This window comes from Eretmochelys imbricata, chromosome 8 (assembly GCF_965152235.1).
Source record: "Eretmochelys imbricata isolate rEreImb1 chromosome 8, rEreImb1.hap1, whole genome shotgun sequence".
NCBI classification, from domain to species: domain Eukaryota; kingdom Metazoa; phylum Chordata; order Testudines; family Cheloniidae; genus Eretmochelys; species Eretmochelys imbricata.
Genome location: NC_135579.1, coordinates 36,966,367 through 36,993,924, shown reverse-complemented (window position 1 = coordinate 36,993,924; position 27,558 = coordinate 36,966,367). Strand labels below are relative to the sequence as shown.

The following is a 27,558-nucleotide window of genomic DNA, read 5'->3' as shown; positions in this document are numbered from 1 at the left end:
CTCCCCTGCCTGGAGCCTCCTCCAGCCCCGCCCCGCGCTCCAGCCTGCTGATCGCCCTGCAGCCGCCGCTCGCCGCGTCCCGTGCCCAGGCGCCCGGCTCGCCGAGGCCATGCTGGGCAAGGACTACATGCTGGCCATCATCCTGGTCAACTGCGACGGTGAGAGCCGGGGGGGCCGTGGCCGGGCAGGGCAGGGGCCGGCCTGGCAAGGGGCCATGCCCGGGGAAGGGAGGGGGCCGTGGCCGGGCAGAGAGAGAGAGCCGTGCCCCCTGCGCTGTGCAGGGGAGGGGCAGAGCGCCAGCCCGTTACCCTGGGCCGGGCGCTGGGGGCGCGAGTCCCTGGCTCGCTGCAGACCTGTTGCTGGTCACCGGGCTGACACCTGCTGGGGTGACGGTCTGCAAAGGGCTCTCTGCGCGGAGCATGGGCCGCCGGCTGCTTCTTGCCGTCCTGCCTTCCCCCCATGCAGGGGCGGCTCTGCCTCCTCCTGGGATCCTTCCTGCAGGCTGGCTGGGTCAGGCCGGGCCATGCCTCGGGCAGCTCTCCATGGTGCTGAACGCTGACATGGGCTTGGCTCTGCAACAATCTCTTGCTCGTTAGTTGTGAGGGCTGTGCTGAGGACTGGGAAATCCTCGGCCCAGCCTCTCCCCGTGCACCTCAGGCCCGCAGCCCTGCCAGCACCAGGAACAGCAGCCCGGATAATCCCTTCCCCTCATTTTACTCAACTTTCCTGATGCAGACAATGTGTGGAGTAAAAGGCAAATCTGGAAGGGCTGGCTGGCTCCGGGGAGTGGAAAGCCAAACTGCAGCTGTTCACTGCAAATGGAACAGGTTCCAAATCTCCCCCAAGTGGTGGTGGCGGTGGTGGGGAACTGGCTGGGGGAGGATGGGAGTCGGGTGAAGGTCCTTTATCTCAGTCCATCCCCAGGTACCCAGTGACCATCCCACCTGCTGGCTGATTGGCTGGCATGAAATGAGCTGAGTTTCTCAGTTCAAGTGTCCACACCACACCTGTTCCCCTTGTTGGGAGTGGAAGCAGAGGGGCCACTGGGCCCCAGACACTGGAGCTGCCTCTTCTTCCTATGGGTGGTCCTGCGGGTGGGGATTGGGAGGCACTTGCTGTGCCACTGCCCATGCTGTCCTTGTGCTGTAGACAAGCAGAGGCCAATGGCCCCTGGCATGGCAACCTGGCACTTTTCTCCACCACCAGACTCCTGGTGAAGTCAGGAATGCCCTGTAGCTTTTACCCCCACTTTGTTTCTTTGGGAAGCACACAGAGTCTGAGTGAGGCCAGGCATGAGAGCTCATGCTCCTTGCAGAGGAATCTCTCTGATGACTATGGGCACATCTGCACCCTAGTTTACCTGGATCCCACCGGGGCTACTTGGCTGCCCCGAGCAAATCCAGGGCCCCTGCATATGCACTTGCTCTTTTGAAAAACAAGACCCACTTGTCCTGATGTCCCTACTCTGGGATTTCCTGCAGCTGGGCAGCTTTAGCCATGCGGCCATGCTGTTACCATCTATTATTAGTAACAGCATGCTGAATCAGGAAAGTGCCTCTCTAAAAGGTTAGCGTCGCTAAGGAATTCCAAATGATCCAAAGTTGTTACCCGCTGGTGGCCATCTGGTGGCCTTAGTGAAATGCGTTTGGTGGGTTTCAATACATTTCCCGGCAAGCAGGTGTCCAAATCACCAAAACCATTGCCCGTCTCAGCGGAGAAGCCAAGGACTGAGCAGGCCCTGTAGACCCCACTCCTTTGCACTCTAGAGTCATGGCTGAGGCACGTTGGGCTGAGAAGGGGTGGGGGCAGCGCTCAGGTTGTGTCAGAATGCGCCAGAACACCATTCTCAGAGCTAGAACAGTGTTACAGTACTTCTGCCAGTCCCAGGCAACCTCTCTCACTGGCTGCAGAGTGTCCTCTGAGTGGCAGGTGCCGGGCCCTGTTGGCAGGTGCTTGGAGAGGTGTTAGTGTGGAAAGAGCTGGGGACACTGCAGCCAGGAGCAGGCAGGGGAGTGTGGGGGCCCAGAGCTGCTAGGAGTCCAGCGCGGAGCTAGATATGGGCGATGTGGGGAGCTGGATAGTGGGATTGCCTGGGCAGCAGAGCTCCCCACAGGGAGCTGGGCACAGGTAGGGGGAGGTGGGCACAGGATGGGCTCTGCAGGAAGTCATCCCCTGCTCCCCATGGCATCCTCCAGCTCTCTCACTGCCCTTATCTTCCTCCCAGCTCCCTCCACTCCCCCTCTGCTCCCTGCTTGGCACTTATTTTTTAGGACTCCAGCACTGGGTGGAGGTGGGGGAAAACTGGCACTGCCACTGCCTGGACTGCACCTGATCTGTGGCTACAGAGACAAGTCAGCCTCCAGTGAATGTCAGGGCATCCCTTGCCAGCCTGACAGCCACACCAAATATGTGACACTGTATAAGCAAATACGGTTTGTATTAAAGATAATTTGTTGCTAAAGCAACGACTCCCACGTCACTTCCCAAAGCATCCTGCCCAGCTGCTCCCTTTACCCTGCCAGAGATCAGGAAGATTTCAGCTGCTTCTTCCCAATATGTAGCCATTTAACACCTGAAGGAAAGTTATCTCCATCTCTCCCAGCCTCACATGCATCTTGGGCCCTGAGAACTGAGCAGCTGAGAGGAGAAGCTGGAGCTGGGGGGAGGCTGTGCGGAGCTGTAGCCCATTCTGACCAGATTAATCTCCATGCTGAAAGCCTGCTGTCCTTTGATTAAATTCCCAGAGTTGGCATGGATTTGATAGCAGTTTAGTGTCTTTGGGATCAATGTTATTATCCTGCCATGTAATTCTGGGCTGGGATTTCCGTCGCAGTCATTGGCTGAGGGTAGAATCAATGACAAGTATGGTGTATGCCCACCAACACTGAAAGACCACGGTCCCCTAATGCAGGAAAGGGGGCAGCATTAGGGTATGGTAAATGCACTAGTGCTATTGATGGAGAGCATCTCCCAGGGCCTGATCTTGTAAGATGCTGAGTGCTCCCAACTCTCCCTGAAGTCCCAATGAGAGGTGAGAGCATGCCACGTCCCCAAAATTGGGCCCCAACGCAGAAGGTGGAGGCCTGTGCAGGGATGAAGATCCACAGTGCAGCTCAGCTGGCTAGGCTGCAGGGTGCTTCCTCTTCACTCGGTCTCAGGAGTCGGTGTATCCGCACTTATTCCCAGTGTTGCAAGAGCCTGGTGCTGCATGGGAGGAAGGAGGCTTGGGGCAGTTGAGAGGGGCTGTCTGAGATGAGGCTCCGGGAACAGTCTCTCTATATATTGAATGAAAGACAGGAAAAGGCTTGTCTCTTGTGAAGCCACTGTCAAGATCCCTGTCATGGGGGCCTCTACTCACAGGGGGCACCTCCTCCTGGGTGCTCTGGGCATTAGCTGTTCCAGCCTGAGGCCTTCTTCTTGCGGTTCCTCGGCCTGCCCTCTCGCTCTCTTGTGCTGCGGCCCTTCTCTTGCTCCTCGGGAGGTGCTGCACCCCATCTTCAGGTCCTAGCCCTTTGGCCAAGTCCTCCTCTTCCAGAGTACTGTCAACATCTTCCACACTGTCCCAGGCAGTGCTTAACCCCACTGCCCACCGTGACTAGTGCAGATGGTTCTGGACAGTCTTCAAGTTCACAGCCTAGATTGTGCCACTAGCTCAGGGGAATGCAGGCCCGCTCCCTACACTGGGCCCCAACCCAGGGACCCTATCTCCAGCAGCAGAGGTCTGTACTAGCACAAACCTTCCTGCCTCTCCCCTGGAGTGCTTCCTACCTTGCCTATCCCAGCCTCATGTTCTCCACACTTTGAACCAAACCCCAATCTCCTGGGTTGCTAGACAACACAGACCCTTCCTCTTGGGTCCAAATCCCTTTCTCCCCCTTGTCTCAGGGAGAGTGACTGTACCCTCCTCCCTGCAGGCTCCTTTCTGCTCCCAGCTCCCTGGCTTTCTCGAAACCCCATCTGCTTCTGCACAGGTGAGCTTCCCTCAGTTGGGGATTTCCCATCACTCTAAATGGCCCACTTTGCAGCCCCTCTGGCCCACGTTAACCCCTTCTGGGAAAACATGGGGCGCACCCCACCCCCTCCTGGCACTCCTGGCCTCTGGGCACTGGGGTGCAGAATACGGACCCCCAGTCTGTCAGAAGTGAGGCCAGCTCCCTGGGGTGGGGACCAAGCAGTGTGCACCCTCTGCAAACAACCTAACCAATGAGATCTCTGGGAGAACGTGGCTGAGAGCCCAGGGTGAGGAGGAACCTTGATGTGATGCTGTGGCCCAGGAAGCTGGTCTGACCACAGCTGCCTGGGGTCAGGGCAGCAGCTGGCCCTTTAGAGGTGGGCTTCTCTGCTGCATAAAGTGGTGTGGGTTGTGCCATTCCTGCCCATTGGTGGTTGGCAAAGCCTCCCTGCCAGTGGGCTTGTTTCATAAACTGCTGTTCCCACTTGGGAACCCACCTCCTTGCTGAGATCTGCAGCAGGACACTGATGTTGCAGTTGTGGCAGCTTTCCCCAGGCTTGCTTGTGTGTGTGTGTGTGTGTGTAGGCTGGCAAGTCCCACACTGCTGAACCTTTGGGATGGCCCCACGTCTCAGCAAGGAGAGGGAGGCTCCCTGTCGCCTGGTATTTCAGACAAGCTGAGGGGCAAGGACACAAACTCGCTTGCCCTTCTCTTCTGCAGGGCACCTGGTGGATCATTGCACCTGACCTCCTGGGAGTAGCTTGTCCAGGCAGCAAGTGCTGCTCCTGCCAATGGTGATTTGAGTTCTAGGCTAGGAGAGGCATGTGCAATTGAGGGGGGCAAACCCCAGTAGGGTGTGGCTGTGGGGGAATGAAAAGGAAAATCTAGGCTGAGTCTCAGGACCAATTTCCTGACAGTGAAGTGGGGGTGGGGGGCAGGGAGGGGCTGGGAGTCCCATTGCTTGAGCAGTTAGGATCAGACGGGATGTAACCATGCCTGGGGAATGCACCCTTGGGAGAGCTGCCCTGGCCCCAGTAGGGAACCTGCTCCAGTTCAGAGGATTAGGTTTCAGGTCCATAGGCCTTAATTTCAACTCCAGACCAACAGTTTCCTCCCCGGCTCCTCTTAGTGCTTTCTTGGCAGATCTGGGGCCTGGCCCAATGCCCAGTGACATCAGGGGAGCCATGACTACAAAGGGCCATTAGTGCTTTTGCCTTTCCCTCCAGCCCCCTAACCATTTTGTGGCTCTTCTTGGTTCCCTCCAATTTGCCCCGGTCTTCCTGGCACAGAGGAGCCCGACCTCAATGCCATATCCCCAGCACAGTGTTGCAAGTGCTGTGTAGAGAGAGGCATGGTGTCCTCTCTGCTTGGATAAGGCACAAACTCTCTCTGGTTCAGACCCCAATGGCCTGTGCCTTCCTCGTATGTTTCACCCCTTTCAGAGCACCACCAGGCCCTCAACCCCTCCTGGGGATAGATACATGCAGTGTAGCCTTGAGCTCGTGGCAGATTGTGGGCCATGCTTGGGCACCGTCTGGGCACTTCCCTGGCCTCCTGAGCGAAGGGCTTTGGCAGTGACAGAGGCTGTGGGGCTGGCAGTGGATGTGATGGCTCCGATGGTAGGAAAGAGCTGGGCCGCAGCTGACTGCTTTGCTGCAGGCTCTATGCTGGGGCATTAATCTTTCCGTGTGGATGGTGCAGGCTGCTTCTACCAGCAGCTGGCTGAGCCTGTCCGACTGATGGTGGGACCTGATTAAGTAGAGTGTGTCTCACAGCTGCCTGGGTGAGTTGTGCCACCGGGGAGAGCAGAGGCATGGAGTATGCTAGAGCTTGCTGATGGATTATTCACCTTCTGTTCTGCCCATGTTGGGCATCTCAACAGGATAATAACACAGCAGGGGCATGCTGACCTTTGGCTATTTTTAGCTGTATTCCTGGGGACAGATACAGTTACAGATACTGCACATTTGATTCCTACAGGAAGGAGCCGGGCTGCAGGTTCTGATTCATGTCCATTCTGAGGAGGGGCAGGGACTGAGCTATTCCCCTGCTTCTGAAGTGGGGTGGGTGTGTGGCATTCAGGGCCTCCGAGATCCTCAATAATTTCCATTTTACTTTTCTTTCTCCTCTTCCTCCCCCCAAAGCATCAGCTGGTGTGGCTCAAGTTAGACCCCCTCACTCCTGCCCCTGTGGAGGCTATGTGTAGCCACACCACCATGACCAGTGAGCTCAACACATCTCAGAAGCAGAAAAGCACTGGGCCTGGTCAGTAATTGGTGGGGGACTGAGAGAAAGGCAGTGGCAGGTGTTACAGGACATGGTGTTAGTGCTCAGCAGGGAGCAGTCTTCCCTCCGAGTCAGAGCAAAACTAGTGCCCCAGGGTGGCTCAAGGGAATGCCATGCAGCTGGGGCATGCAGTCCCGGTAGACTGTCTGCACTGTGTTTTGTGATCTGCAGTGTAACACCCGGAGATGAAAGACCATCTGTGACATTCCCCTCTGGTGTTATCCAGACCGGTGATCTGCTAGGTCACTCCAGTCCTTGACTCTGGGAGCCAGGCTTACCCTGCTCTGCTGTGAGAACCCCCATTCCTGGGCCATTCACACACAGCCTCTGGCATGTAAGCTGCTCCCAGCTACTTGCAAGCGAACGACACTAGCCAATATCTCCGGGCCCAGATACAACCCTAGGAACCTCCGTCTTGCAGTGTCCAGTTATGCCTGCTGGATGCGTCAACCTTATATGAGTTTATCAATTTAACAAAGAAATTTATATGTACCAGGCTTGTTATCCCAAGGGGAGCCTCTGACACACTTCAAACCAAACTCACTGCTTCAGGTAGAATAAACAAACAAATTTTTAACTATAAAGATAGATTTTAGGTGATTATAAGTCAAAGCATAAGACGTCAGATTTGGTCAAATGAAATAAAAGCAAAACACGTTCTAAGCTAATCTTAACACTTTTAAAGTCCTTACAAACTTAGATGCTTCTCACCACAGGCTGGCTGGTTGCTCTTCAGTCAGGCTCTCCCCTTTGATCTGCGCTTCAATTGCTTGGTGGTGGTGTCTGTAGATGTCGGTGGAAGAGAGAGGAGGAGCATGGCAAACGTCTCACCCTTTTATCATGTCCTTTCCTCCCCCTTGGCTTTGCCCCCCACTCCTCAGAGTCAGGTGAGCATTACTGAGTCTCTCCAAGCAAGGTTGAGCAATTCCCCTGGTGTGGCCTCATGCAGGTGGGTCATTGCATTGTAGCTCCTTTGCTGGACAATGTCTGTTGATGGGTTGTTTGACACCCCACCTGGACGTTGGTTACTTTCCTTGCTGTTGCCTCTGGGGAGCTAATATCTGGCTGATTTCCACAACTTACAGCATGTTTTAGTGACCACCATACTACACAATTCTCATAACTTCATATGCATGAATGATACACATATATAGATAGAGAAATGACTTTCAGCAGGTCATAACCTTTCCCCTGATACCTTACAAGGCATGCTTTATATGTAGGATCACGATTATATGAAAATGAGGACTATGGGGGTTACAGCACACTCCCCCAAGGTATAGAATGTCACACTGTCCCGCCTGAGCCCTGACTGCAGCACATTATGCTCCTGCTGCACTGTGCCAGTCTTGCCTTGGTGGCACTGGGTTTGCAATGCATCTCTCCCTGTGTGTGCCTGAGCTCTCTGGCTGGGCAGTACTGGGGATTGATGCTCCAGGGCTAGCATTGCCCCTTCCACTGTAAATGGAGGCTTTGGAGACTGCCTTTGGCTCAGATCCTGTGTGCCTGAGATGGCCATTGGCAGAGGAGATGCTGAAACTTCTGTGCTGGGGAAAGTGCCAGCTCCAGCGAATGAATTAGCTTTGGCTCCATCCAATTAGTGGTGCATTTGCTCTGAGTGTGTCTCTGGGGACAACCAGCTCCAGCCCTTCACCTGTGCAGCCCCTGTCTTGGGGCCCCCAGTGAGTGGCAATGGCATTAGATCGCTGCTATTAGCTCTCAGGCTGGGGTTTGGGCCTACAGCTCCCAGCTGCCGGTGGCTTTGGCAGCCTGGGTTCCTTTGCTTTTGGAGGATCCTCAGGACTGCTGGGCTGAGCTGAATCTCTGGTTCCTCCTTGGAGGAGGAGCTCAGACTGTCTGGGAAGCCCCTCCAGCGCTGTGTGATCCAACTCCATTGAAGAGAGTATTGGTATAAATAATCTGGATTGGTTAATGCAGTGTTAGGGGTAGAGATTGCAACCTGCAAAAACTTCCAGGAGTCAGTCACTTGGCTACAGAGAGTGAGGTATTACAGATGTCAACTTAACTCCACCTGTATGTGCCAGGGCATCGTGCTGAATTTCCTGGCTTTTGAGTGTCTCCAGCCACAGCCTTTCTGCTGTCTTGATGCCACTGTAATAGCCACACATGCTCATTGCAGGAGAGAGTGTGGGCCAGTGGATAGAGCAGGGGAGGTTGAAAGTCAGGACTCCTGGGTGCTATGGTTTATTTGCTCCGTGATCTTGAGCATCTTGCTGTCTCCCCATCTGTAAAATGGGACAGATGCTCACCCCGTTCCCAGGAGAGTTGTAGGGTGGCCCAGAGTCATAAAAGTGCTTTGAGAGCCTCATGGTCAGGCATGTTGTTACAGTCCCTAGTCCTATCACTGCACTGAACAAAACCACCCCCAGCATTGTACAGAGGTTCAGATGGGCCCGTGCTTCTGTGTCTGCAGGATCCCGCCTGCCTGTGAATCAATGCACGGATTCAGTGACGGAGCTATGGAATCCTCATTCATTCAGATAACTGCACTAATCCCTGCAGCGCGCGTGTGTATTTCTGGCAGGTTGCGCTTGCTGTGTCCTTACTTAGCTAGGCTAGCGAGTGTCCTGTGCACATGCAGCTCCACTTGGTAATGGAGGTTCCAGCTGAGAACCAGGAGCCAGAGTCCATGTGCAAGGATGCTCCCTGCTGGTTTTTTCACCTGTTTGAATTTCCTTTGTCTTCCCTTCCTGCTTGATGACTTAGTTTACTGCTTACATGCAAATTAAGCAGAGCGCACATTCCTTTGTTTAGGACAGCTGTTTGCCAGCTTCCATCTGCACAGGGCTGTGTGGTTTGGAATGTGTGTTAATCGCACCATATAGGGGAATCGTATAACTTCTCATGTAATGTTGCCACACATATTTTACCAGCAAATGAGGAGTTTTCAAAGGATACCTTACCAGGCATACGTTGTACAAAGATTATTCCAATAGTGGGTAGGCTGGGAATACGGGGGTGTATTCCCTCACAACTGGCTTGTTGGGGTTGAAGCCATGAAGTGTACGTTCCTCTCCTGCTTGGACGCCTCTGGAGTGGCAAGGTGGCTTTTTCTCTAGGCTCAGAAAGGAGGATGAGCTGTCTGAGCCCCAAGGGGATTTGGAGAAGTATCTGAAAATGGAGATGTAGAATGGTCTGGCCCTTTGCTATAGCTGGCCCCAGGGGATGGCTCAGGGCAAGTCTACACTACAAACTTGAATCAGTGCAGCTGTGCCGCTGTAGCACTTCTGGTGAAAACTCTTAAGCTGACAGGATAGCTCACACCCCTGAGAGATGTAGTTGTACCAAAGTAAGTGTGTAGTGTAGACCTGGCTTGGAGGTGTGACACCAGGCTTTAAACACTGAGTGTGTGTCTACGCAGCAGAAAACCCTGCAGCAGCCAGTCTCAGAGCCCAGGGGAACTGACTGGGGCACACACTGCAGGACTAAAAATAGCAGTGTGGCTATTTGGGGAATGGGGTTGGGCTGGAGCCCAGCCTCTGAGACCCTCCCGCTCGCTGGGTTTCAGAGCTTGGGGTGTAGCCCAAACCCAAATGTCTACACTGCTATTTTAGCTCTGCAGCGTGAGCACCCTAAGCCCAAACCAGTTTTCCGGGGCTCTGACACTCACAGACATGGGGCTTTTTTTTGCTGTGCAGACATACCACCAGGCTCCCTGCCAATCCCAGAGGGGGTCAGTCCAGCCCTTTCTCCTTCTCGGGATAAGAAGTCCAGCACTTCCTTTGAACGAGTGCTCAGAACCCAGGGTTCTGTGTGCTGCAGATCTAAAGGTACTTCTCGAAAGAATGAGAAATTGCTGTTGTGTGCCGTTAGATGCCACCTGCGCCCTCCACCCCAGAACTGGCTGCATTTCAGTGGGGCTGCGTGGATAGTATGTGCAAAGTGCTTTGGGATGTAAGTTGCTGGGAGAATGCAGATGAAGACGAGCAGCTGTTACAGTGACAGTTGGATGGAGCTCCAGAGGGAAGAGCTCCAAGCGCAGTTAGCATTTCAGAATGTGATCCTGGAAGTCCTCTGTGTTCAGAGCCACTAGGGACTTCAAGGAGTTTGGTGCGTGGGGCACTCCAGCACTGGGCCCTCCCATCCCAGGTTTCCGGGCCATTGATGCAGTCCTTGAGCTCACCCCTTTGTGATGCGAACTTTTCCATCTAAGTGTGAACCAATGGACTTTATAGGAGGAGGTTCAGGAGTGACCCTCTTTCCTCATGCTCTCCCCACTCTCTGGGAGTGTGACAGCTCCACCACAACCAGGGGGCTTCCCCCATCACAGCTGGATCAGGACTCAGCCCTGGCTGAAATTCACCAGGAGTCTAGACTGTAGAAAGAGGAAGTGAACTGGATTGATGCCATGGAGTTAGGAAACAAAATTACCTCGACCCTCCCTGTACACTCAGCCGTGTGTGTGTTGGATACACAGATGATGCACCCACAAGACATGCACATGAAAGCTTGTCTCTCTCACCCAGAAACTGGTCCAATAAAAGCTATTACCTCACCCTCCTTGTCTCTCTAATACCTTGGGACTGACACGGTTACACCAACACTGCATAAGACATGCACATAGCAGTTAATGTGACACCACACCTATACAAAGCAAACAAGGTGCAGCACGCCTGAACTGCCTCATGCCCTTGTCCCCTATTTCTCTTTCCATGCTGTTTTGTCAGCTTATGCCCCTACAGAGACTGTCAGCTTTTCAGAGCAGGGACGGTGTCCTTTTAATTTGTTCACCTGGTGCCTTATTAACAATGCTCAGCTGTTTGTATTCTAGAGGCAGCGCCCTTCCCTCTGAGTTCCTACTGAACTGGTGCCTCAGAATGGCTCTGTGCTGCTGGAGGTGCTGCATTCCAGCATGGTGTCCTGCCTCAACACGGGGGCTGGACTTGATGACATCTCCAGGTCCTTTCCAGCCCTGCCTTTTTGTGATCAAGGACAGATCCTGATTGCTTGAGTCATAGGGATCCTGCAGCAGGAGCACCTTACCTGGTCTGGCTCCAGGCTAACTGCTGCTGCCTCAGTTCCCGGGGAGATCACTTGGCCGCATTCAGTGCCGCAGGAGAGATGCTGGCCTGTGGGACTCACGGCCTTGTCCAGAGTCTCTTTCCATGCACAGTTTTAGTCTTCAAATGTAAAACTTGGGCAGACATTAAACCCAACAGCAGTTCCTCTGCCCACCCAGGGCCTTTCCCCCTTTGCCTCTCTCAGCCTCTCCAGCTCCAGGGGCTACTACAAGAGCCCCTCTCCCCACTCCAGCTGAGCTATTCCCCATTTCTTATAGAACACACCTGACCCCTTCCAGCTGGGGCTGATAAAGTGAACAGGGCTGGCTGGCCCCAGGCCTCCTGGCCCTTAAAGAGCTGGAGTTTTTGCCTTGGTGTCCTGGCCAAATTCCAGTGTGAATAACTGCATTCTGGCAAGGTTCCCAGCTGAGTGCACTGTAATATCTTTCCGGTCCTAAACTATCATGTAGGATTGCTGGTAAACAAGTGTTGTGTCCCACCCCAGAGGTGGCTGCGTTTCGGCCCTGGGCAAAGGGACAGTGCCGTATCTGTAAAGTGCATTGGGATCCTTTAGGATTAAAGTTGCTCCACCAACCCTGACCCCAGCTGCCTGATGCTTTCTGTGTTCCTAGATAACCTGTGGAGTGACCAGAATCTGGAGACAGAGCCTGACCTTCCCCCAGGATGGAGGAAAATTCATGACTCCTCAGGGACCTACTACTGGCATGTGCCAACGGGCACCACGCAATGGCAACGGCCATTGTGCACTTCTAGCCTGGGAGGGAGCCTGGCGGCTCGCAGAGAAGCTGTGTTGCAGGAAACGGTACAGAATGCCAGGAGAAAGTCGGTTTTAGTCTTAGTACTGCCAGTTCTGTGTGGGAGGAACGAGATTAGATCAGTCACCTCTGGTCACCCTGGGAAGGGAGATGGCCAGGGCTAAGCAGGGCTGTGTTAACAGGGGGCCTTGCACCCACCAGGAACACTCATCTGCACACAAGCTCCATGTGCTCTCTGGTGGCCTTCTCACGAGTCTCTTCTCCTGTCTCTGCTCAGGATCTGCCGGCAGCCGCAGTAAAGCTTGTGTCTGAGGAGAGACCTGTCCCCAGTCTGGTGGCATCATTGCCCAGAAGGTAGGGCTCGCCGCACAGGTTACCTTGCCAAAGCATGCCTGGTTAGGACAAACCCCATGGGAGAGAAGTCACTGGCACCTTGTCGTGTTCACCTCCCTGGATTAATCCTTACCTCTAGGCAGTGGTGAGCTGGAGCCGGTTCGCACCGGTTTGCTAGAAATGGTTGTTAAATTTAGAAGCCCTTTTAGAACCGGTTGTTCCACGAGGGAAAACCGGTTTTGAAAGGGCTTCTAAATTTACCTGGCCAAAAGTGGCGCCTTGGGTGCTCCAGGGCTGCACCCATGGAGTCGGCGCCTAAGAGGAAAATTTGGTGGGTGCAGAGCCCCCACCGACAGCTCCAGCTCACCTCTGCTCTGCCTCCGCCTCCTCCACTGAACGCGCTGCCCCACCCTGCTTCTCCGCCCTCCCCAGGCTTCCCGCGAATCAGCTGTTCGCGCGGGACATTGGGGCAGGCTGAGAAGCTGGTGGCGGCTTCCCACTCAGGCCCAGGAAGGTGGAGGTGAGCTGGGGCGGGGGCGCGAGGAGGGCTGCCCGCACCGCAGCAGGTAACCCGGGGGTCGGGGGGTGCACAGGGGAACCGCTCCCTGCCCCAGCTCATCTCCGCCTCCCTCGGCCTGAGCAGGAAGCCGCCGCCTGCTTCTCAGCCCTCCCAGGGTTCCCGCCGAACAGCTGATTTGTGGGAAGCCGGGGGAGGGGGCGGAGAAGCAGAGTGGGGCGGCGCATTCAGGAGAGGAGGCAGAGTGGAGTTGAGGTAAGCTGGGGCCGGGCGTGGGTTGGGGAGCTGCCAAATTTTCCCTGTGGGTGCTCCAGCCCCGAAGCACCCAGGGAGTCGGCGCCTAAGGTACCACTTTTGATGTGATCAGTGGGGGGAGCAGCCGCTCCCCCTGCTCCCCCCCCAATTACGCTCCCCCGCCCCTAGAAGCCAGAGGGACCTGCTGGATGCTTCCTGGGAGCTCCTCCAGGTAAGCACCTCCAGAACTCCCCACCTCGCCCCCCGGCAGGTGCCTCTGGCTCTTAGGGGTGGGCACCCACTACGGTGGCCCATGAGACCCTCCTACCCAGTTCTGGGGGCAGTCAGGGGACAGAGGATGGGGGTGGATGGGGCAGGGGTTCTGGGGGGGCGTCAAGGAACGCAGGGGGGTTGGATGGGGCAGGAGTCCCAGGGGGCAGGAGTGGGCAACGACCAGGAGGGAATCCATTGTTAAGATTTTGCCAGCTCATCACTGCCTCTAGGGTTTGACTCAGCCCAGCTTTCATTCCAAGTGCTGGGTCCCCCTCCTTCCCTGAGGAGGCAAATCCACAGCCTAGGGTGCCTCACGATCAGGAAGCCGTTTCCTGACAATCAAACTATATTTTCCTCTTAATTTCATCCCATTCCTCTTAGTTCCACGCTTAATCCTCATGGAGTCCCTGGGCGATGCTCTGAACTACTCCCTATGAAGCCAGTCAGGACTCTAGTGAAGTCTCCTCTCTGTGAGCAGAGTGTCTCCAGGGCAAGAAGCTCACGTGGCTTCCACCTTCCTGGGTCTGACCTCGGAGCATTCAGCATCCTCTGCCCCTCCGTGCACTTCCCACAGCCAGTCCGCCCAGGCGGGGTCCTGGGGAAGCCAGAGCATCCTGCACCCCAACTCCACAGTCAGACATGACTCTTAGCCAGCCAGTAAAAGAGAGGTTTATTAGATGGCAGGAACACAGTCTAAAACAGAGCTTGTAGGTACAGAGAGCAGGACCCTTCAGCTGGGTCCATTTTGGGGGGCAGTGAGCCAGACAACCATGTCTGCACTTCACTCCACGTCCCCAGCCAGCCCCAAACTGAAACTCTCTCCAGCCCCTCCTCCTCTGGGCTTTGTCCCTTTCCCGGGCCAGGAGGTCACCTGATTCCTTTGTTCTCCAACCCTTTAGCTCTCACCTTGTAGGGGGGAAGGACCCAGGCCATCAGTTGCCAGGAGACAGAGTATCGGCCATTTATGTACACTGGCTCTTTGCTCTGCAACAATTACACCCCCTTATCCCACCACCTAGAGACTTAAGAAATGCATAGGGGAAACTGAGGCACCCCTACAGGATTCAGAGGAAACATTAAGAACAGTCCCACTTCGTCACACCCTCCTTCTGCATGGGCTACCCGGCATCAGTTTCTGTCCCCATATAGTCACTGCTGAGCACCTGGCATGCAGGGAACCCCTTCTCCTCAGCCACTCTCTCCAGCCCCGTCAGCGCTTATGGGTCTCCTCTCTAAACTTCCCAGTTTGTCCCTGGCTTTCTGGCCATGTGGCATCCAGGGATGAATTAAACCATCCTGCCCCCCTGCCGCAGCTCTGAAGAGCAGGACTTGCCCTCTCTGCTCTGGGAGGCAATGCCTTTGCATGGGCAGCCCCCAAATCCACTGGCTTAACTTGCAGCCATGTGCCAGTAAATCTGCACATGGAGAAACTCTCTTACTGCCAACATCTGTCTAGGCAGCTAACTAAGGGGAATCAAACCTCATACTTCAGGGCCCTGGCCAACGGGGAACCCCCCTCCTCACCTGAGCAGCATTGCACATTGGGCCAGGTGATTTGTGGGGTGTCTCTTGTTTATCACTTCCTCAGAAGAGTCAAGTGCCAGCCACTGCAAGTAGCAGGATGCTGTGCTAGGTGGGCTGGCATGGCCTGATTTGTTATGGCAAATGCCACGTCCCTGCTTGGCATGCTGGAGAATGCCAGGATTATACTCCCTTTTATCATGTGCCCTTCACAATAGTAAATGGGGGCATGTCACACTGTTTGGGTCAGGAGCAGCCAACATCTTCCCAAGCCAGACAGTGTCTCAGGAGAGAGAGAACTTGCCCTGATCCCAGAGGTGGGGCTGGGCACAAAGCTTGGGGGAGGGGGAGAGGAGAGGGTTCACCCTGATCCCAGGGGCAGTGAGGCCAAGAGCTTGTGTTGTCGCTGCATCGGATCATGAAGTGGGGCCCATGTCACGGCAGATGGAGGTGGATTCCAGATCCTGGGGTCAGGGTTCTGTGGGCACATGCTCACACCCCTTCTGGGAGAGCCCTGTTTGTTGGTGCTTCCCGGGGAGCAAAGGGCTGGTTCTCTTTGCTGTGGGAGCACAGGGACTGATGGGGAAATGGGAAGGAGGGGCCCTGTGCCTAGAGGGCCCTGGCCCCAACTCATGGCTGTTTGGTGGCCTGTGTGGAAGCAGCTGGTGGGCCTGGGTCCAGTTCCTAGTGGGGGGTCTCTATCAAGAAACCCCACCCCAGTGAGCACCCACCAGGCCAGGCCAGGGCAAGTGAGCAATGCCTCCTGGCCCAGGCAGGGTCAGACACGATGCCCTCGCTGCTCTGGGGAGAGGCAGAGGCCCTTAGCCTGCTGGGCTCCTGCTGCTGCTCCCTGCCATGCCCTGCTCATTGCCATGGCTAATGCCGTGCCTTCCTTTGCAGGACCTCCATGCCGTGGCATGGGGAGGAGTTCCCTCCCGGTGGCACAGAGCCTGGCTCCAAGGTACCGTCACTGAAGGGCCATTTGGTGAAGGCTCTGAAAGGGAGTTAGGGTATGGGAGGGGGCTCAGAGCTGGGACAGGGGCTTGGGGTGATCTAGTGGAGGGGTTTGGGCCCTGGGGGCTGTTGGTGCAGCTGGGCTGAGGCACATTTCAGTACTCAGCATGCTCTCATGGCTCCCTTGCTGGCTGTGAGTGAGACCTGGGAACAGACAGAGAGTGGGTCGGGCTCTGAATTCTCACCTGTGTGCACTGCTGGCTTCATAGCATCATAGGACTGGAAAGGGACTTCGAGAGGTCATCTAGTCCAGTCCCCTGCACTCAGCGGAACCTCCATGGGCACAGGATGGAGCTAGCAGCTGGGTAGCTGGGGCCATGGGCCCAGATGGTCAGAGTCCTGGGAGGCTGGCATGGCACAGCTTGGCGGTGCCCCCAGCGGGTTGCCCTGACAGAAGCTGTTCATACTGTGTTGATTAGCCCTCTCCCCAGACTGGGTCACTATATTGGCCGTGGCTCTGTCAGACTCAATGAGGAGGAGCTGGTGGGGGGTCTGGGCTGTTGCTAAGTGTGACCCCCATGGGTCTCCCCCTTCAGTGCTTCGTTGTGCGCTCCCTGGGCTGGGTGGAGATCCCAGAGGAGGACCTGGCCCCAGGCAAGAGCAGCATCGCGGTGAATAACTGTATCCAGCAGCTCTCGCAGAGCAAGTGTGAGGGTCGGGACCCTGTGAGCAGCTGGGGTGAGGTGAGTCCATTTCCTGGCATGGGCCAGAGACTGCTGGGTGCCACAGGTTCCAGAGGAGCGTGGATCTGCTCACAAGTGTCAGGACACTGACCCCAGAGTCCTGGCTTCCATCAAGCCTGGCTAGTGACTCTCCACGGGGATCTCCTGCCGTCTCAGTGGCAGCCGCGACTCTGCCCGATTCAGGATCACTGGCCAGAGGGTGAGAGTCACTTCCCATGTGCCCCCAGCCAGCCCGTCCATCCTGATCTCAGACGCAGGCATGCAGCCTGGGGCACTACCCTCCCCAAACACTGCATGCTGGGGGAGCCCTCAAGCTCCTGGCGGGGGACAGGGTGTCCCATCCCCACCTGCGTCTGGCCACCCCTCTGGCATGGGTGGGAGGGGGAGCTGGACAGCCTGGGGAGGGAAAGGGGAGAGCTGTGCTCTGAGCGCCCCTGCTCTCTCCTTGCAGGGCCAGAACATGGTGATGATTCTGAAGAAGGACACAATGAGCTTGCTGGACCCTCTGGATCATAGCCTGATCCACTGCCAGCCCATCATCAACATCCGTGTCTGGGGGGTGGGCTGCAACAATGGCAGGTAAGTGGCCGAGGCAGTGGGGGGCTGCCAGAGCTTGCTCTGGGGGAACCCTCACCACCCTGGTACAGAAGGCACCCTCCCTGGCATGTGGGCAGGACTGCCCTGGGTCCTGTAATTCAGCCTCCAGGGGCATTCCAAACTGCTCTGTGATCCCTTAGGGTCTGGTGCCAGGATGTGGTGTCACCCTAGCAATGGGGCATTGTTGCGCATAGCACAACACGGCACTTGCAGCCCAGGGCTGGCATGGCTCCCTTGCACTGTACCTGCTGGGACACAGGGCATTTGCTGCTGGTTCTCTGCAGTGGGCCTTTCCTCCCCTCCCAGCGGGGCCCCCAGGGAAGGTGTTGGTGAGGGGTGCATTGAGGTGCATGTCCCAGCTTGCTGCTGCCACACAGGAATCAGTGCATTAACTGCTGACTCCTTTCCTCTCTCCACACGCTGCCACACCGGCTACAGGGACAGGTAATGTAGCTCAGCTTCCCTGGGCGGGGCCAGCTCCCCACCCACAACCTCCTGCTCACCCACCTCTCCTCTCCTTGCAGGGATTTTGCTTTCGTGGCCAGTGACAAGGACACGTGCATGCTGAAGTGCCATGTCTTCCACTGCAACGTGCCTGCCAAAGCCATCGCCAAGGCCCTGCATGAGATGTGCTCCAAGGTATGCTCCTGGGGACAAGCTGCCCAGCATGCCCGGGCCTGTCCCAGCCTGGCCCCCTCAGCCCTGCTGAGCTGTCAGCAGGGAGTCCTGACCTCACATGCCCCTTCACTCCTTTAGATCAGGCTTCTCCTGGGCTAGGAGCCAGGTTCCCCTTCTGCAGGCAAGTGTCTCAGAACCGGACATGCCCCAAGCCTCGGGCTGTTGAGAGGCCTCCCAGAGCAGCATTTATGCTTGGGAACAGCATGAGGCAGGACCAACAGGAGTCGCTCCCTGATCCAGTGGGGACTGTCCAGCCTGGCCCTGGGGAGCGGAGACCATGGCCAAGGTACTGATGAGCACTGTGGGTGAAGTGCAAGGCTGGGAGTCAGTAAGGTCTGAGTGCCAATCCCTGCTCTGCAACAGACTTGCTTTGTAGCCTCAGACAGGTCATTGCTCCACTGTGTGCCTCAGTTTCCCCACCTGATGAAACAGCTCTCCCTCCCTGAGCTATACAAGTGCTAATGAGAGTAATAGCTAGCTCCTATACAGTGTGTTTCAAAGGGACGATGGGGAAACCAAGTTACAGAGACTTGCCAAAGGTCACCAGCAGATCTAGGACTAGCATACAGGTCTCCTGAGTCCCAGGCTAGGACTCTAGTCAAAGCCATCAGGCCATAGACAGCCACACTCATTTTCCCTGGTACTATCCTGCTATCCAGCAGGGTCGTTCCTGCCTGACCTCCCAGGGCCTGAGTCCCACCAGCTGGGATCTGAGAGCAGAGGCCTGTGGAAAGTCTCTGTGTGATGGTGTTTCTCTGTGCTGTGCAGATTATGGCCGAGCGGGCAGTGGTCTGCAACAGCCTCACTCGATCCGTCACGCTGCAGCCCATCTCGCCAGACAACTTACCGCTGCAAGGTACTCCAGGGCATTCCCTTCATCCCTCCACCGTGTGCACATGCCTCCCACGCCACCTAGGGGCACAAGTGCCAGACGAGACCCCATCACCTGCACTCTGCCCACTGATCATCTTCCCCAGGCCTACTGTCAGCATCACCACCCCCTGCGCACTCTGCACAGCTCCCATTTTGAAATCTCCGCTAAAGACTTTGCCCACAAATGGTCCTTCCTTTCCCCTAACGCAAGCATCTGCATGAGTGACAGGGTCAAGATCTGATACTTCCTGGCCCACCAGGGATAGAAACCATCACCTTGTCCCATGGGACAGCTGGGAACTCCCTGCCCACAGGTACAGTGTGCTCCTTTCTAGCCCTGAAAGGGGCTGAGCTATCAGCTCTCAAACTGATGCCCGCCCACCAATTTATAGATAGGGCTGTATGCCAGAGGATGGGGCTCACTCTCTCTCTCCCACCAAGGCCTGCCCCATTGTACCCATGGCAACCTGTTGTCATAAGCAGGGTGGTGGTGGGAGATCTAGCAAAATACAACCTGTCTTTGACAGAAAGGCTTAAGGTGTGCCCTGGGCTGTGCTCGGAGCCTGTGGGGCTGGGCTCAAGGCAGGGGAGTTCCTAGAGCATCTTCAAGAGAAGGAAGCAACCTCACATGCACAGAACCAATCCCAGGGTGGTGGAGGGCTGTACCCCAGGAGAATGGCTCATCTCCTGCTCTCACTGTCCTGTAAGCTCCGAAGCCAAGCGACTGGTGCTAGGTGAGGAAATCCATGTCACCCATGCCTGAGACACAAACAGGCATCCTGTAGCTAGGCAGCCCTCAGGTCAGCATTTGCCTGGGGGTAATACAATGAAGCCCCCACCCCGCAGTAAAGAGGTGGGCTTTGTTCAAGGTGGTGAGGAGCTGGAGGAGAACTTGCTCTGGCTTGCTCTTGTCTCTGGCAGTTGATATTCTGGACTCCGTGAGGCAGTCTATCCAGAAGTATGAAGCCCTGTATATCGGCAGCTTACCGGTGCCCAAAGCCATGGGTGAGTAGCCCTGGGGGAAGCTCTTGCTGCAGTCCCTATGCTGTTACATCATATGGGCTGCTGCATACTGAAGGAGGGCGGGGGGAATGCTGCACCCACTGAATGCTGTGGGTGGCCGAACAGCCACTGGCTTCAATGGGAGCAGAGTTAAGCCAGCACTGAGAGCTCCTGAAAAGCCCAGCCAGGCTGCAGAACTAGCCTTTGGGCCTGCTCCTGCGCCCAGCCCCTGGGAGTCTAGTGCCGTTGAGGCAGCGCATGTCACCTTCCTGCCATCATGTGTCTGCCCTGCCCTGGAGGGGGCCATCTCTGTGGGCAGAGGACCGGTCCCTGTCCATGACTCAGTCAGCACTGCTGGGCTGGCTGCCAAGGTGGCTGGTGGGTGCCAACTGGGGGTGATGGGGGTGCTTGGCCATGGTCTTCCCTTCTCTCAAGTCTTTGCTAAGAAAAGGGATTTCCCAGTGTCCTTAGGATGCAGGGTCTTCCCCTCACCCGAAAAGCAGTCCTGCCTCATCCCAGCCAGTCAGCCCCAGCACTGCAGGAGGCTCTGCAGCTCTGAGGAGTGTGTGTGTGTTTGTGTGTGGGTGCCCTGGTCTGGGAACCCAGCGTGGGAGGAGCTGCCATCCCAACCTAGAAAATTGTGGCTCAGGGCAAGTCCTTGCTCAGGTACAGGGCTTAGCTGTGTCCCCCTGCAGCAGGAAGGCATCATTACATTGTCCCATAGGCGTCACTGAGGGGCGTATAGTCCTCCCTGGGGGGGTGCCAGGCCGGAGCATGAGTGTCCATGCTGCGCCGCAGAGCCAGCTTTGGTGGTGTATGGCACACTGCGGGGTGGTGGGAGCAGGTGTCTGTGCTGGGCTGCAGGCCTGGGTGGGGGCACTGAGGCCTGGCTGTGCTGTGGGCCGGCCTGGGGGTTGCCAAATTTTTAATTGCCCAAAACTCGAACACCCTTGCCCTGCCCCTGCCCTGCCCCTTCCCAAAGGCCCCACTCCCACTCACTCCACCCCCCCACCCTCCCCCGTCGCTCACTCTCCCCTACCCTCACTCACTTTCACCAGGCTGGGACAGGGGTGTGGGGTGTGGGAGGGGGGTGAGGGCTCCAGCGGGGGGTATGGGCTCTGCGGTGGGGCCAGAAATGAGAGGTTCAGGGTGCAGGAGGGGGCTCCAGGCTGGGGCCAAGGGGTTCAGAGTACAGGAGGGGGCTCAGAGCTGGGGGTGCGGGAGGGGGTGTGGGGTGGGGCCTCTTGGAGGGAGTTTGGGTGTGGGAGGGGGGCTCACGGCTGGGGCAGGGGGTTGGGGTGTGGAGTGCGGGCTCCGGAAGGGAGTTAGGGTGAAGGAGGGGCTTCTGACCTGGAGCAGGAGACTGGGGTGTGGGAAGGGGTTTGGGGTGCTGGCTCCAGCTGGGTGGCGCTTACCTCAGGTGGCTCCCAGAAGTGGCCGGCATGTCCCTCCTCTGGCTCTTAGGCGGAGAGGCCAGGGGGCTCTATGTGCTGCCTCAGTGGCTGCCTTTGTGCTTCAAAGCTGGACATGGCAGCTGCTTCAGGGAGCTGTGCGGAGCCAGGGCAGGCTGGGAGCCTGCCTTAGCCCCACTGTGCCACTGACCAGATTTTTAACAGCTCAGTCAGCAGTGCTGACCAGAGCCGCCAGGGTCCCTTTTTGACAAGGCGTTCCAGTCAAAAAACCGTGGAGGGTTGGGGTGGGGTGGGGAGCACTGAGGCCTGGCTGTGCTGTGGGCCGGCTGGGGGGGGTGGGGAGGGGGAACAGTGAGGCTTGGCTGTGCTGTGGGCTGGCCTGAGGGGTGGCACCGAGGAATCCGTGCTGTGCAGCACTCAGGGCTGGTCTGGGGCACTGCTGCTGCCTGTATACCCAGTTGTGTTGCTTCCTGCCCCTGGTCTCCAGGGAATCTCCCCATTCAGTGTCTCCACTGGCTTCTGCACCAGTGACGCTGCCCTGTCACCATGGAACTTGCAACGTCTGCAGGATTTGCCGGCATCTCCTGCAAGTCTCTAGCATGTGCTGCCTATGTCTCACCCCAGCTGAAGGAGCTGCTTGTGCGCCCCTCCCTTCACCCCCCTGGCTGGATGAAACTGCCTGTAGACCCCTATCTCTCCCCACCCCGCTGGACACTGGCAGTGTAGAGCACTCCCACCCTTGCATTTCCCTCTGGGCAGCACAGCCCTGCTGAGTCCTGTAGGTTGATGGCTTCAGAGGAGCCTGATGGGTGAGTGGTAACTGGCCTTGTTGTGCCAGGAGCGCAGGGTGTGGTCCATCCCCTCTGCTTATCTCCCCAGGGATGGACATACTGAATGAGGCCATTGAGACCCTGATGAGCAGCCAAGGCCGTGAGCAGTGGACCCCCTCCCTTATCAGCGTGTCAGACTCGGTGATGACGGTGCACCAGGCAGAGGTAACACTCCACATGCTTGGCCTTCTGGGGGCTCTGCCACAGGGCACACCACCCCTCTCCTGCTGCTGAGGGGTGCCCACCAAGTGGTTACCTCTGGAATACAGGGGGGTCACTCGCTGAAGCCCCCATGCATCCAGTGGAACGGGCTCTAGGGTGGGTTTGGGGGTTTCTCACTGCAGCCCCCACTGCCCTGGAGCCCACCCAGGTACACACCTCTGGCAAATGCAACCAGAGAACAGGTCCTACTGACTCTGTAGCCAATGCCCTCTCACCAGCCCTCGGGCTGTGGTTCCAAGCCACTCACTCACTCGTTAATGCTGTTAGGCAATGCCAGCTGTGCTCAGGGCTCTGAGCTGGCTGAAAGGAGTTCAGCGGCGCCAGCTCATGGGCTCTGAGGTTTGTCTGGTGCTCCACATAGCTGCCATCAATTATTCTGAAGGGACAGTGAGCACAGGCCTTGGGCAGCGAGAGAAGCTCAGCCAGCGGCAGACACAGTGAGGGCCTGGGAGGAGTATTGCCAACTCGAGCACTGAATAGGCCAGCTGGGCTGCACTCCTGCAGGAGTTTGCAAGGACACGTAGGGTGTAGGCACCAGGAGGAAGAGGAATAACGTAGGAGGCTCTGAGAGAAAATAAGGTGAAATGAAACCAAGGGAACGTAGGGTGGTGGTTGGAGAAGGCTCATTATCCATCAGGCCATGGAGTCGCTTCCCCGTGTACAGGGTGGAAGCTCCATTGCTTGAGCCCTGGGGACAAAGCCCTAGGCCCAGGGGATGGCCTAGCTGGGACATGCTGGGTCTTTTCTGCTGTGGTTCTTTAGATCCCTCTCAAAGACACTGGGGTAACCCTGAGGCGGGGTTGTTTCCTCTCTGCTTGAGTCTAGTGACTGCTCTCGTGTGTGTTCCTTTGAGGCTGGTGAGGAAGACGCCCACATCTTTGAGTGCCAGGTCCGCTACGTGACCTTCATCGGGGTTGGGAAGGACGCTCACACGTTTGCTCTCATCGTAGACATGGGGCAGCAGCATTTCCAGTGCACGGCCTTCTGGTGTGAGCCGGATGCTGGCACCATCTCAGAGGCTGTGCAGGCTGCATGCATGGTGAGTGTGCTCCACCCCACCCCCGGGGAACTCCCTGTGGTGAAAGGTGCTGGACTGAGAGCCCTAGAGCCTGACACCTTCCATCTAGCCCCAGAGAGGGGCTGCGTGGGCTGCTTTCCCTTAGCCCTGCCCTGCACGGGGTGTGGGGGGGGGGTGTCCATGATCCAGTCAGTCCTTGCTCTCTACTGAGACCTATAGAATGGGACAGCTCTGAACCCACCTGCTGTGGGCCGGCATTGCAGGCTCTTTTTCCCACCCTGGCCTTTGGGATGTTTCACCTCTGAGCCATCCCCATGAGGGGCTCTGTCTTGCCTTGGCAGCGGGGGTGGGCTCTGCTCTAATAAGCCCCCTGAGCCACCTCGGTCCCTAGAGGTGTGGGCGTCACTGACAAGTCTTAACAAGTATGTGGTGCTTTCAAAGAGCTGCACAGCATGCGGGTCCTGCCGGTACATGTCTGCAGCAGGGTCCAGGCAGGGCGGGAGATGCGCTGCTGTCTTCCCTCACCTGGGGCAACATGTCCTCTGGAGCCAAACCAGGTTCCCTGTCAGAGCCCTCGCCTCTCACCTTGGTGTTTGGAGGGGATCGACTTGCTCAGCTGCCCCCTCAGGCCTTGAGGCCGGGGATGCACCTGGATGCTTTGGGGCCAAACAACATGCCCAGCCTCCTCCCAGCCAGACTTTGGCCACCCAAGGGAGCACCCACAGTCCCTGTAGAAAACAGTGTTTAGAGGTCAGGGGTGGGGCATAGTCTGGCGGGGGGTTAGTGTGGGGACAGATGGAGGTGGGGCAGGGGCTGAGGGGTTAGTGTGGGGGTAGATGGAGGTGGGGCAGAGTCTGGAGGGGTTAGTGTGGGGGTAGCTGGAGGTGGGGGAGGGTCTGGAGGGATATAGTGTGGGGGTAGATGGAGGAGGGGCAGGATCTGAGGGGTTAGTGTGGGGGTAGATGGAGGTGGGGCAGGGTCTGGAGGGGTTAGTGTGAGGGTAGATGGGGGAGGGGTTTTCATTTTTCACATCTGACACAGATGTCTGAAAAAGAAATCTGTTAGCATTGGAAAAAGTATAGAGAAGGGCAACAAAAATGATGAGGGGTATGGAACAGCTTCCGTATGAGAAGAGATTGAAAAGAGTGGGCCTGTTCTTCTTGGATAAGAGGTGCTTAATGGGAGCTATGACAGAGGTCTATAGAATCATGAATGGTGTGGAGACAGTGACTAGGAAACTGTGTCCACTCTACATCAGTGGCCTGGTGAGTACAAGGAAAGGGGCTGCTCCCAGGGAAAACCCTTCTAAGCTGAGGAGCTCTGGACATCTAGAGAGAAGGTGCCATCAGCATCTCACAAACTAGGAGACTGACTAGAGACAGGGAGGATTTGGGTGACTCAGAGCTGGGGGAGCAGGGTGGGAGAGGACTCTGTGGGGAGTGGGGTCTAGTGGTCAGAGTAGGGGGAACTGAAGATGCCCTTTTGCTGGTATCATCCAACTGGAGAGCTTGCTGAGAACTATGATGCACACATGAAATGCAGAGCCAATTTGTATGCATGGGAAGGGAGCGGTTCTAGTGGATAGAGGAAGGGGCGGAGACAGGGTTCCTGGGTTCCATTCCCAGCTCTAGGAGGGAGTGGAGTCTAGCGATCAGATGAAGGGGCAGACTGAGTCAGGACTCCTGGGTTCTATCTTTAGCTCTGCCAGCTGCCTTTGAAAAACTACCTAATTGCTCTGTGACTCACTTTACCCACTGTGCAGGGATGACAACGACCCTTCTCTGCTTGCTGGGCTCTTGTTGAGGCAGAGTGCACTTTGTGGTCTAGTCTCTGCGACACTCTGACCCGCTGCTCCCATTCTCTCACAGGTTCAGTACCAGAAGTGTCTGGTAGCCTCCACCTCACGGCTAAGGCCAAAGGGCAGCTCATGCTCGGTGCTTAAGATGAAGAGGACGGCATCCGTGGACTCCGCAGGGTGCCCGTTCCCTTCCATGGGCCACTCCCTGCAGAAAAACGGCAGCAGCGCCAGCTCTCGGAAGCGGGGGGTTTTCTCGTTCTTGGAAGCGTTCCGGCAGAAGCATTCCATGCTGCACACCCCGTAGGGCGCAGCTGTTCAGGGTGGGGGGGCAAGGCACCGGGCTCCTTGGCTGGCTTGTGTAAATAGAGTAACCAGATCTGTTGGTGCTCCCTGCAGCTAAGGCCCAACAGACCCAAAGAGCGAGCCCATTCCTCACAGGGAGAGCCCCAGCTGGCCACAGAGGCAAGGCCAGAACCCGATAGTCCTTTGCTTTCTAGATTACCCCCTGGGGAGGGAGGTGGGTGCAGGGGGCTCTGGGAAGTAGCGATGACACAGCACATGTATGGTTCCAAGCAGGGAATGTTTCTTAATATCCAGAGCAGCCAGCAGCGAACATGACACGCAGGCCAAAAGCAACCAAGTTCTGCCCTCGCCGCCTGACAGGGGTCCGGGGTGGGCAGATGCTCCAGTCAGGGCACAGCTCCTTGGGATTCACTTTGGAGTGGGAGCTCAACTTGATTGTAGCTGAAGGCTGTGGGCGCTGCTGCCACCACAGCAAGGAGGGTTGGTGTATCACCAGGACTCACAAAGCCAACAGAGGGGATTCACCTCCTCAGCCCTGGCTCTTCCCAATGAACCCCTTTGATTTTCTGACAGCAATATAGAGAGCAGGCATGGGCCATGGGCCTGTGTCTACTGGCTGCAAATATGAGGAAAAGCCTTTTCCAGGCAACTGACTAACCATCCCCCCCACCACGCCCTGAAAGAATGATCTGCTCCCTTCCCACTTCATTCAATAGCTGGTAACATGGTGCTGGGAATGGTAGGAGGCCTGTGGAAAGAGAGGGCTCTATTTCACCCTCCTGCTATGAATTGTTTAATTCTAAATGAATTCTTGCCTCCTTTGCTCTTAATAATATCAGTGGCAGCAGCCCCAGTGCTCAGACACAATCCTTCCAAAACAAACCAGGGAGCACTGCTTAGTGATCACACACAAACCCACAGCAACAAACTGGTGTGCACAGCTCCAATAACTCACAGTGTATGTAGCACCAGTGCTCATCTCAGAACACCAGCACGCGGGAGCAGCCCTTCAGTAACAAGCCAATGCCCATGGGCTGGTACCGATACCATGGTGCCCAAGGCCTGGCACTGATACACCTGTGCTCCTGTGAAGGACAACTCTAATTTTAAAGGTAGGAAAGGTAGTGTTTAAAGGTAGTGTTGGGCTTCTAGTGGGTTGTTATGAGTTTAGAGCTGGTGTGAATTCCTACTCCTCTGGGGGAGCCCGTGTGTGAATTCCCACCAAGCCTAGTGAGTACTTGGCTCAGCTGTGTCCCGAGCAGGCCAGTTGGGGGCTGCAATTGTTAGGTATAGTATGGGCCAGCTGTCCTTCCAGCTGCAAGCCAGTCACACATTACCGGCTGGTTCCTTAAAGGGTTTGTGCTCTTGCCCAGTTTGGAAATGACCTTAATCGTCTTCACTCCCATATTTCTTTACACTTGCCTGTCAATTCCCTGGGGGACATCCCCATACGATAGACTGAAGTCTACCTCAGTAACACTTTCTATCTGATCATTTGTGCGAATAAAACACTAACATGCTGTGAGCACAAGCCAGTCCCATCTTTGCTTTGTCCCCTTCCTGCTGAGGATTGGATCAAGGTCAGAACAAGCTGTAAGGGGTGGGGGAGAGGGGAAAGGAACTTTTCTGCTACACAGACATAGGAAGATAGGAACCACCAGACTGGATCAGACCCATGGTCCATCTAGTCCAGTAGCCTGTCTCTGGGAGTGGCTGGCACCAGATGCCTCAGAGAAGTGGTGCTGGAACAATTTTTATAGTGGACGGTGCTAAAGGTGGAAACCATGTATTTGGGTTGTTACTACTTCAAACCAGGGGGTGCAGCAGCACCCCCAGCACCAACACCTATGCCTCAGAGGAAGGTGCAAGAAACCCCACAGTAGGCAGCATGGGGCAAGTGTAATGAAGGCTTAGCCTCCCCAAACCTCTGCTAATGCTCCCCACCATGATCTGGGGGCCAGGCCCTGGCAGGGCTCAGAGTCCTCTGGGCAGCTTGGGGTTCCTCCAACTGGTCATGGCTTGGGGCGGTGGGCCGAGGGTGGCTCAGGTGGGCTGGGGCTTGGAGGCAGCTTGGACAGGTGGACCAGGGCTCAGGCAGGCAGGCAGGCTGGGACTCGGGGAGGCGGGCTGGGGGTTGCTCAGTCAGGGCTCCACTCACGGTGTGGGATTCCTGGTAGGCAAGGGTGGGGAGGGGCCTCAGGCAGAAGGGGCAGGG

At 56.5% G+C, this 27,558-nt stretch overlaps 1 protein-coding gene across 1 annotated transcript; it reads left to right on the top strand.

Moving 5' to 3' along the window:
- The first annotated feature begins 109 nt into the window (after positions 1–109).
- On the top strand, positions 110–25,344 carry APBB3 (amyloid beta precursor protein binding family B member 3). The gene is made up of 12 exons (XM_077824750.1): positions 110–158; positions 11,892–12,082; positions 12,313–12,389; positions 15,814–15,874; positions 16,464–16,610; positions 17,062–17,189; positions 17,732–17,846; positions 18,654–18,741; positions 19,680–19,763; positions 22,052–22,167; positions 23,078–23,263; positions 25,111–25,344. The coding sequence occupies exons 1-12, from the start codon at positions 110–112 to the stop codon at positions 25,342–25,344; spliced, it is 1,476 nt and encodes a 491-aa protein (XP_077680876.1).
- Positions 25,345–27,558: the final 2,214 nt, after the last annotated feature.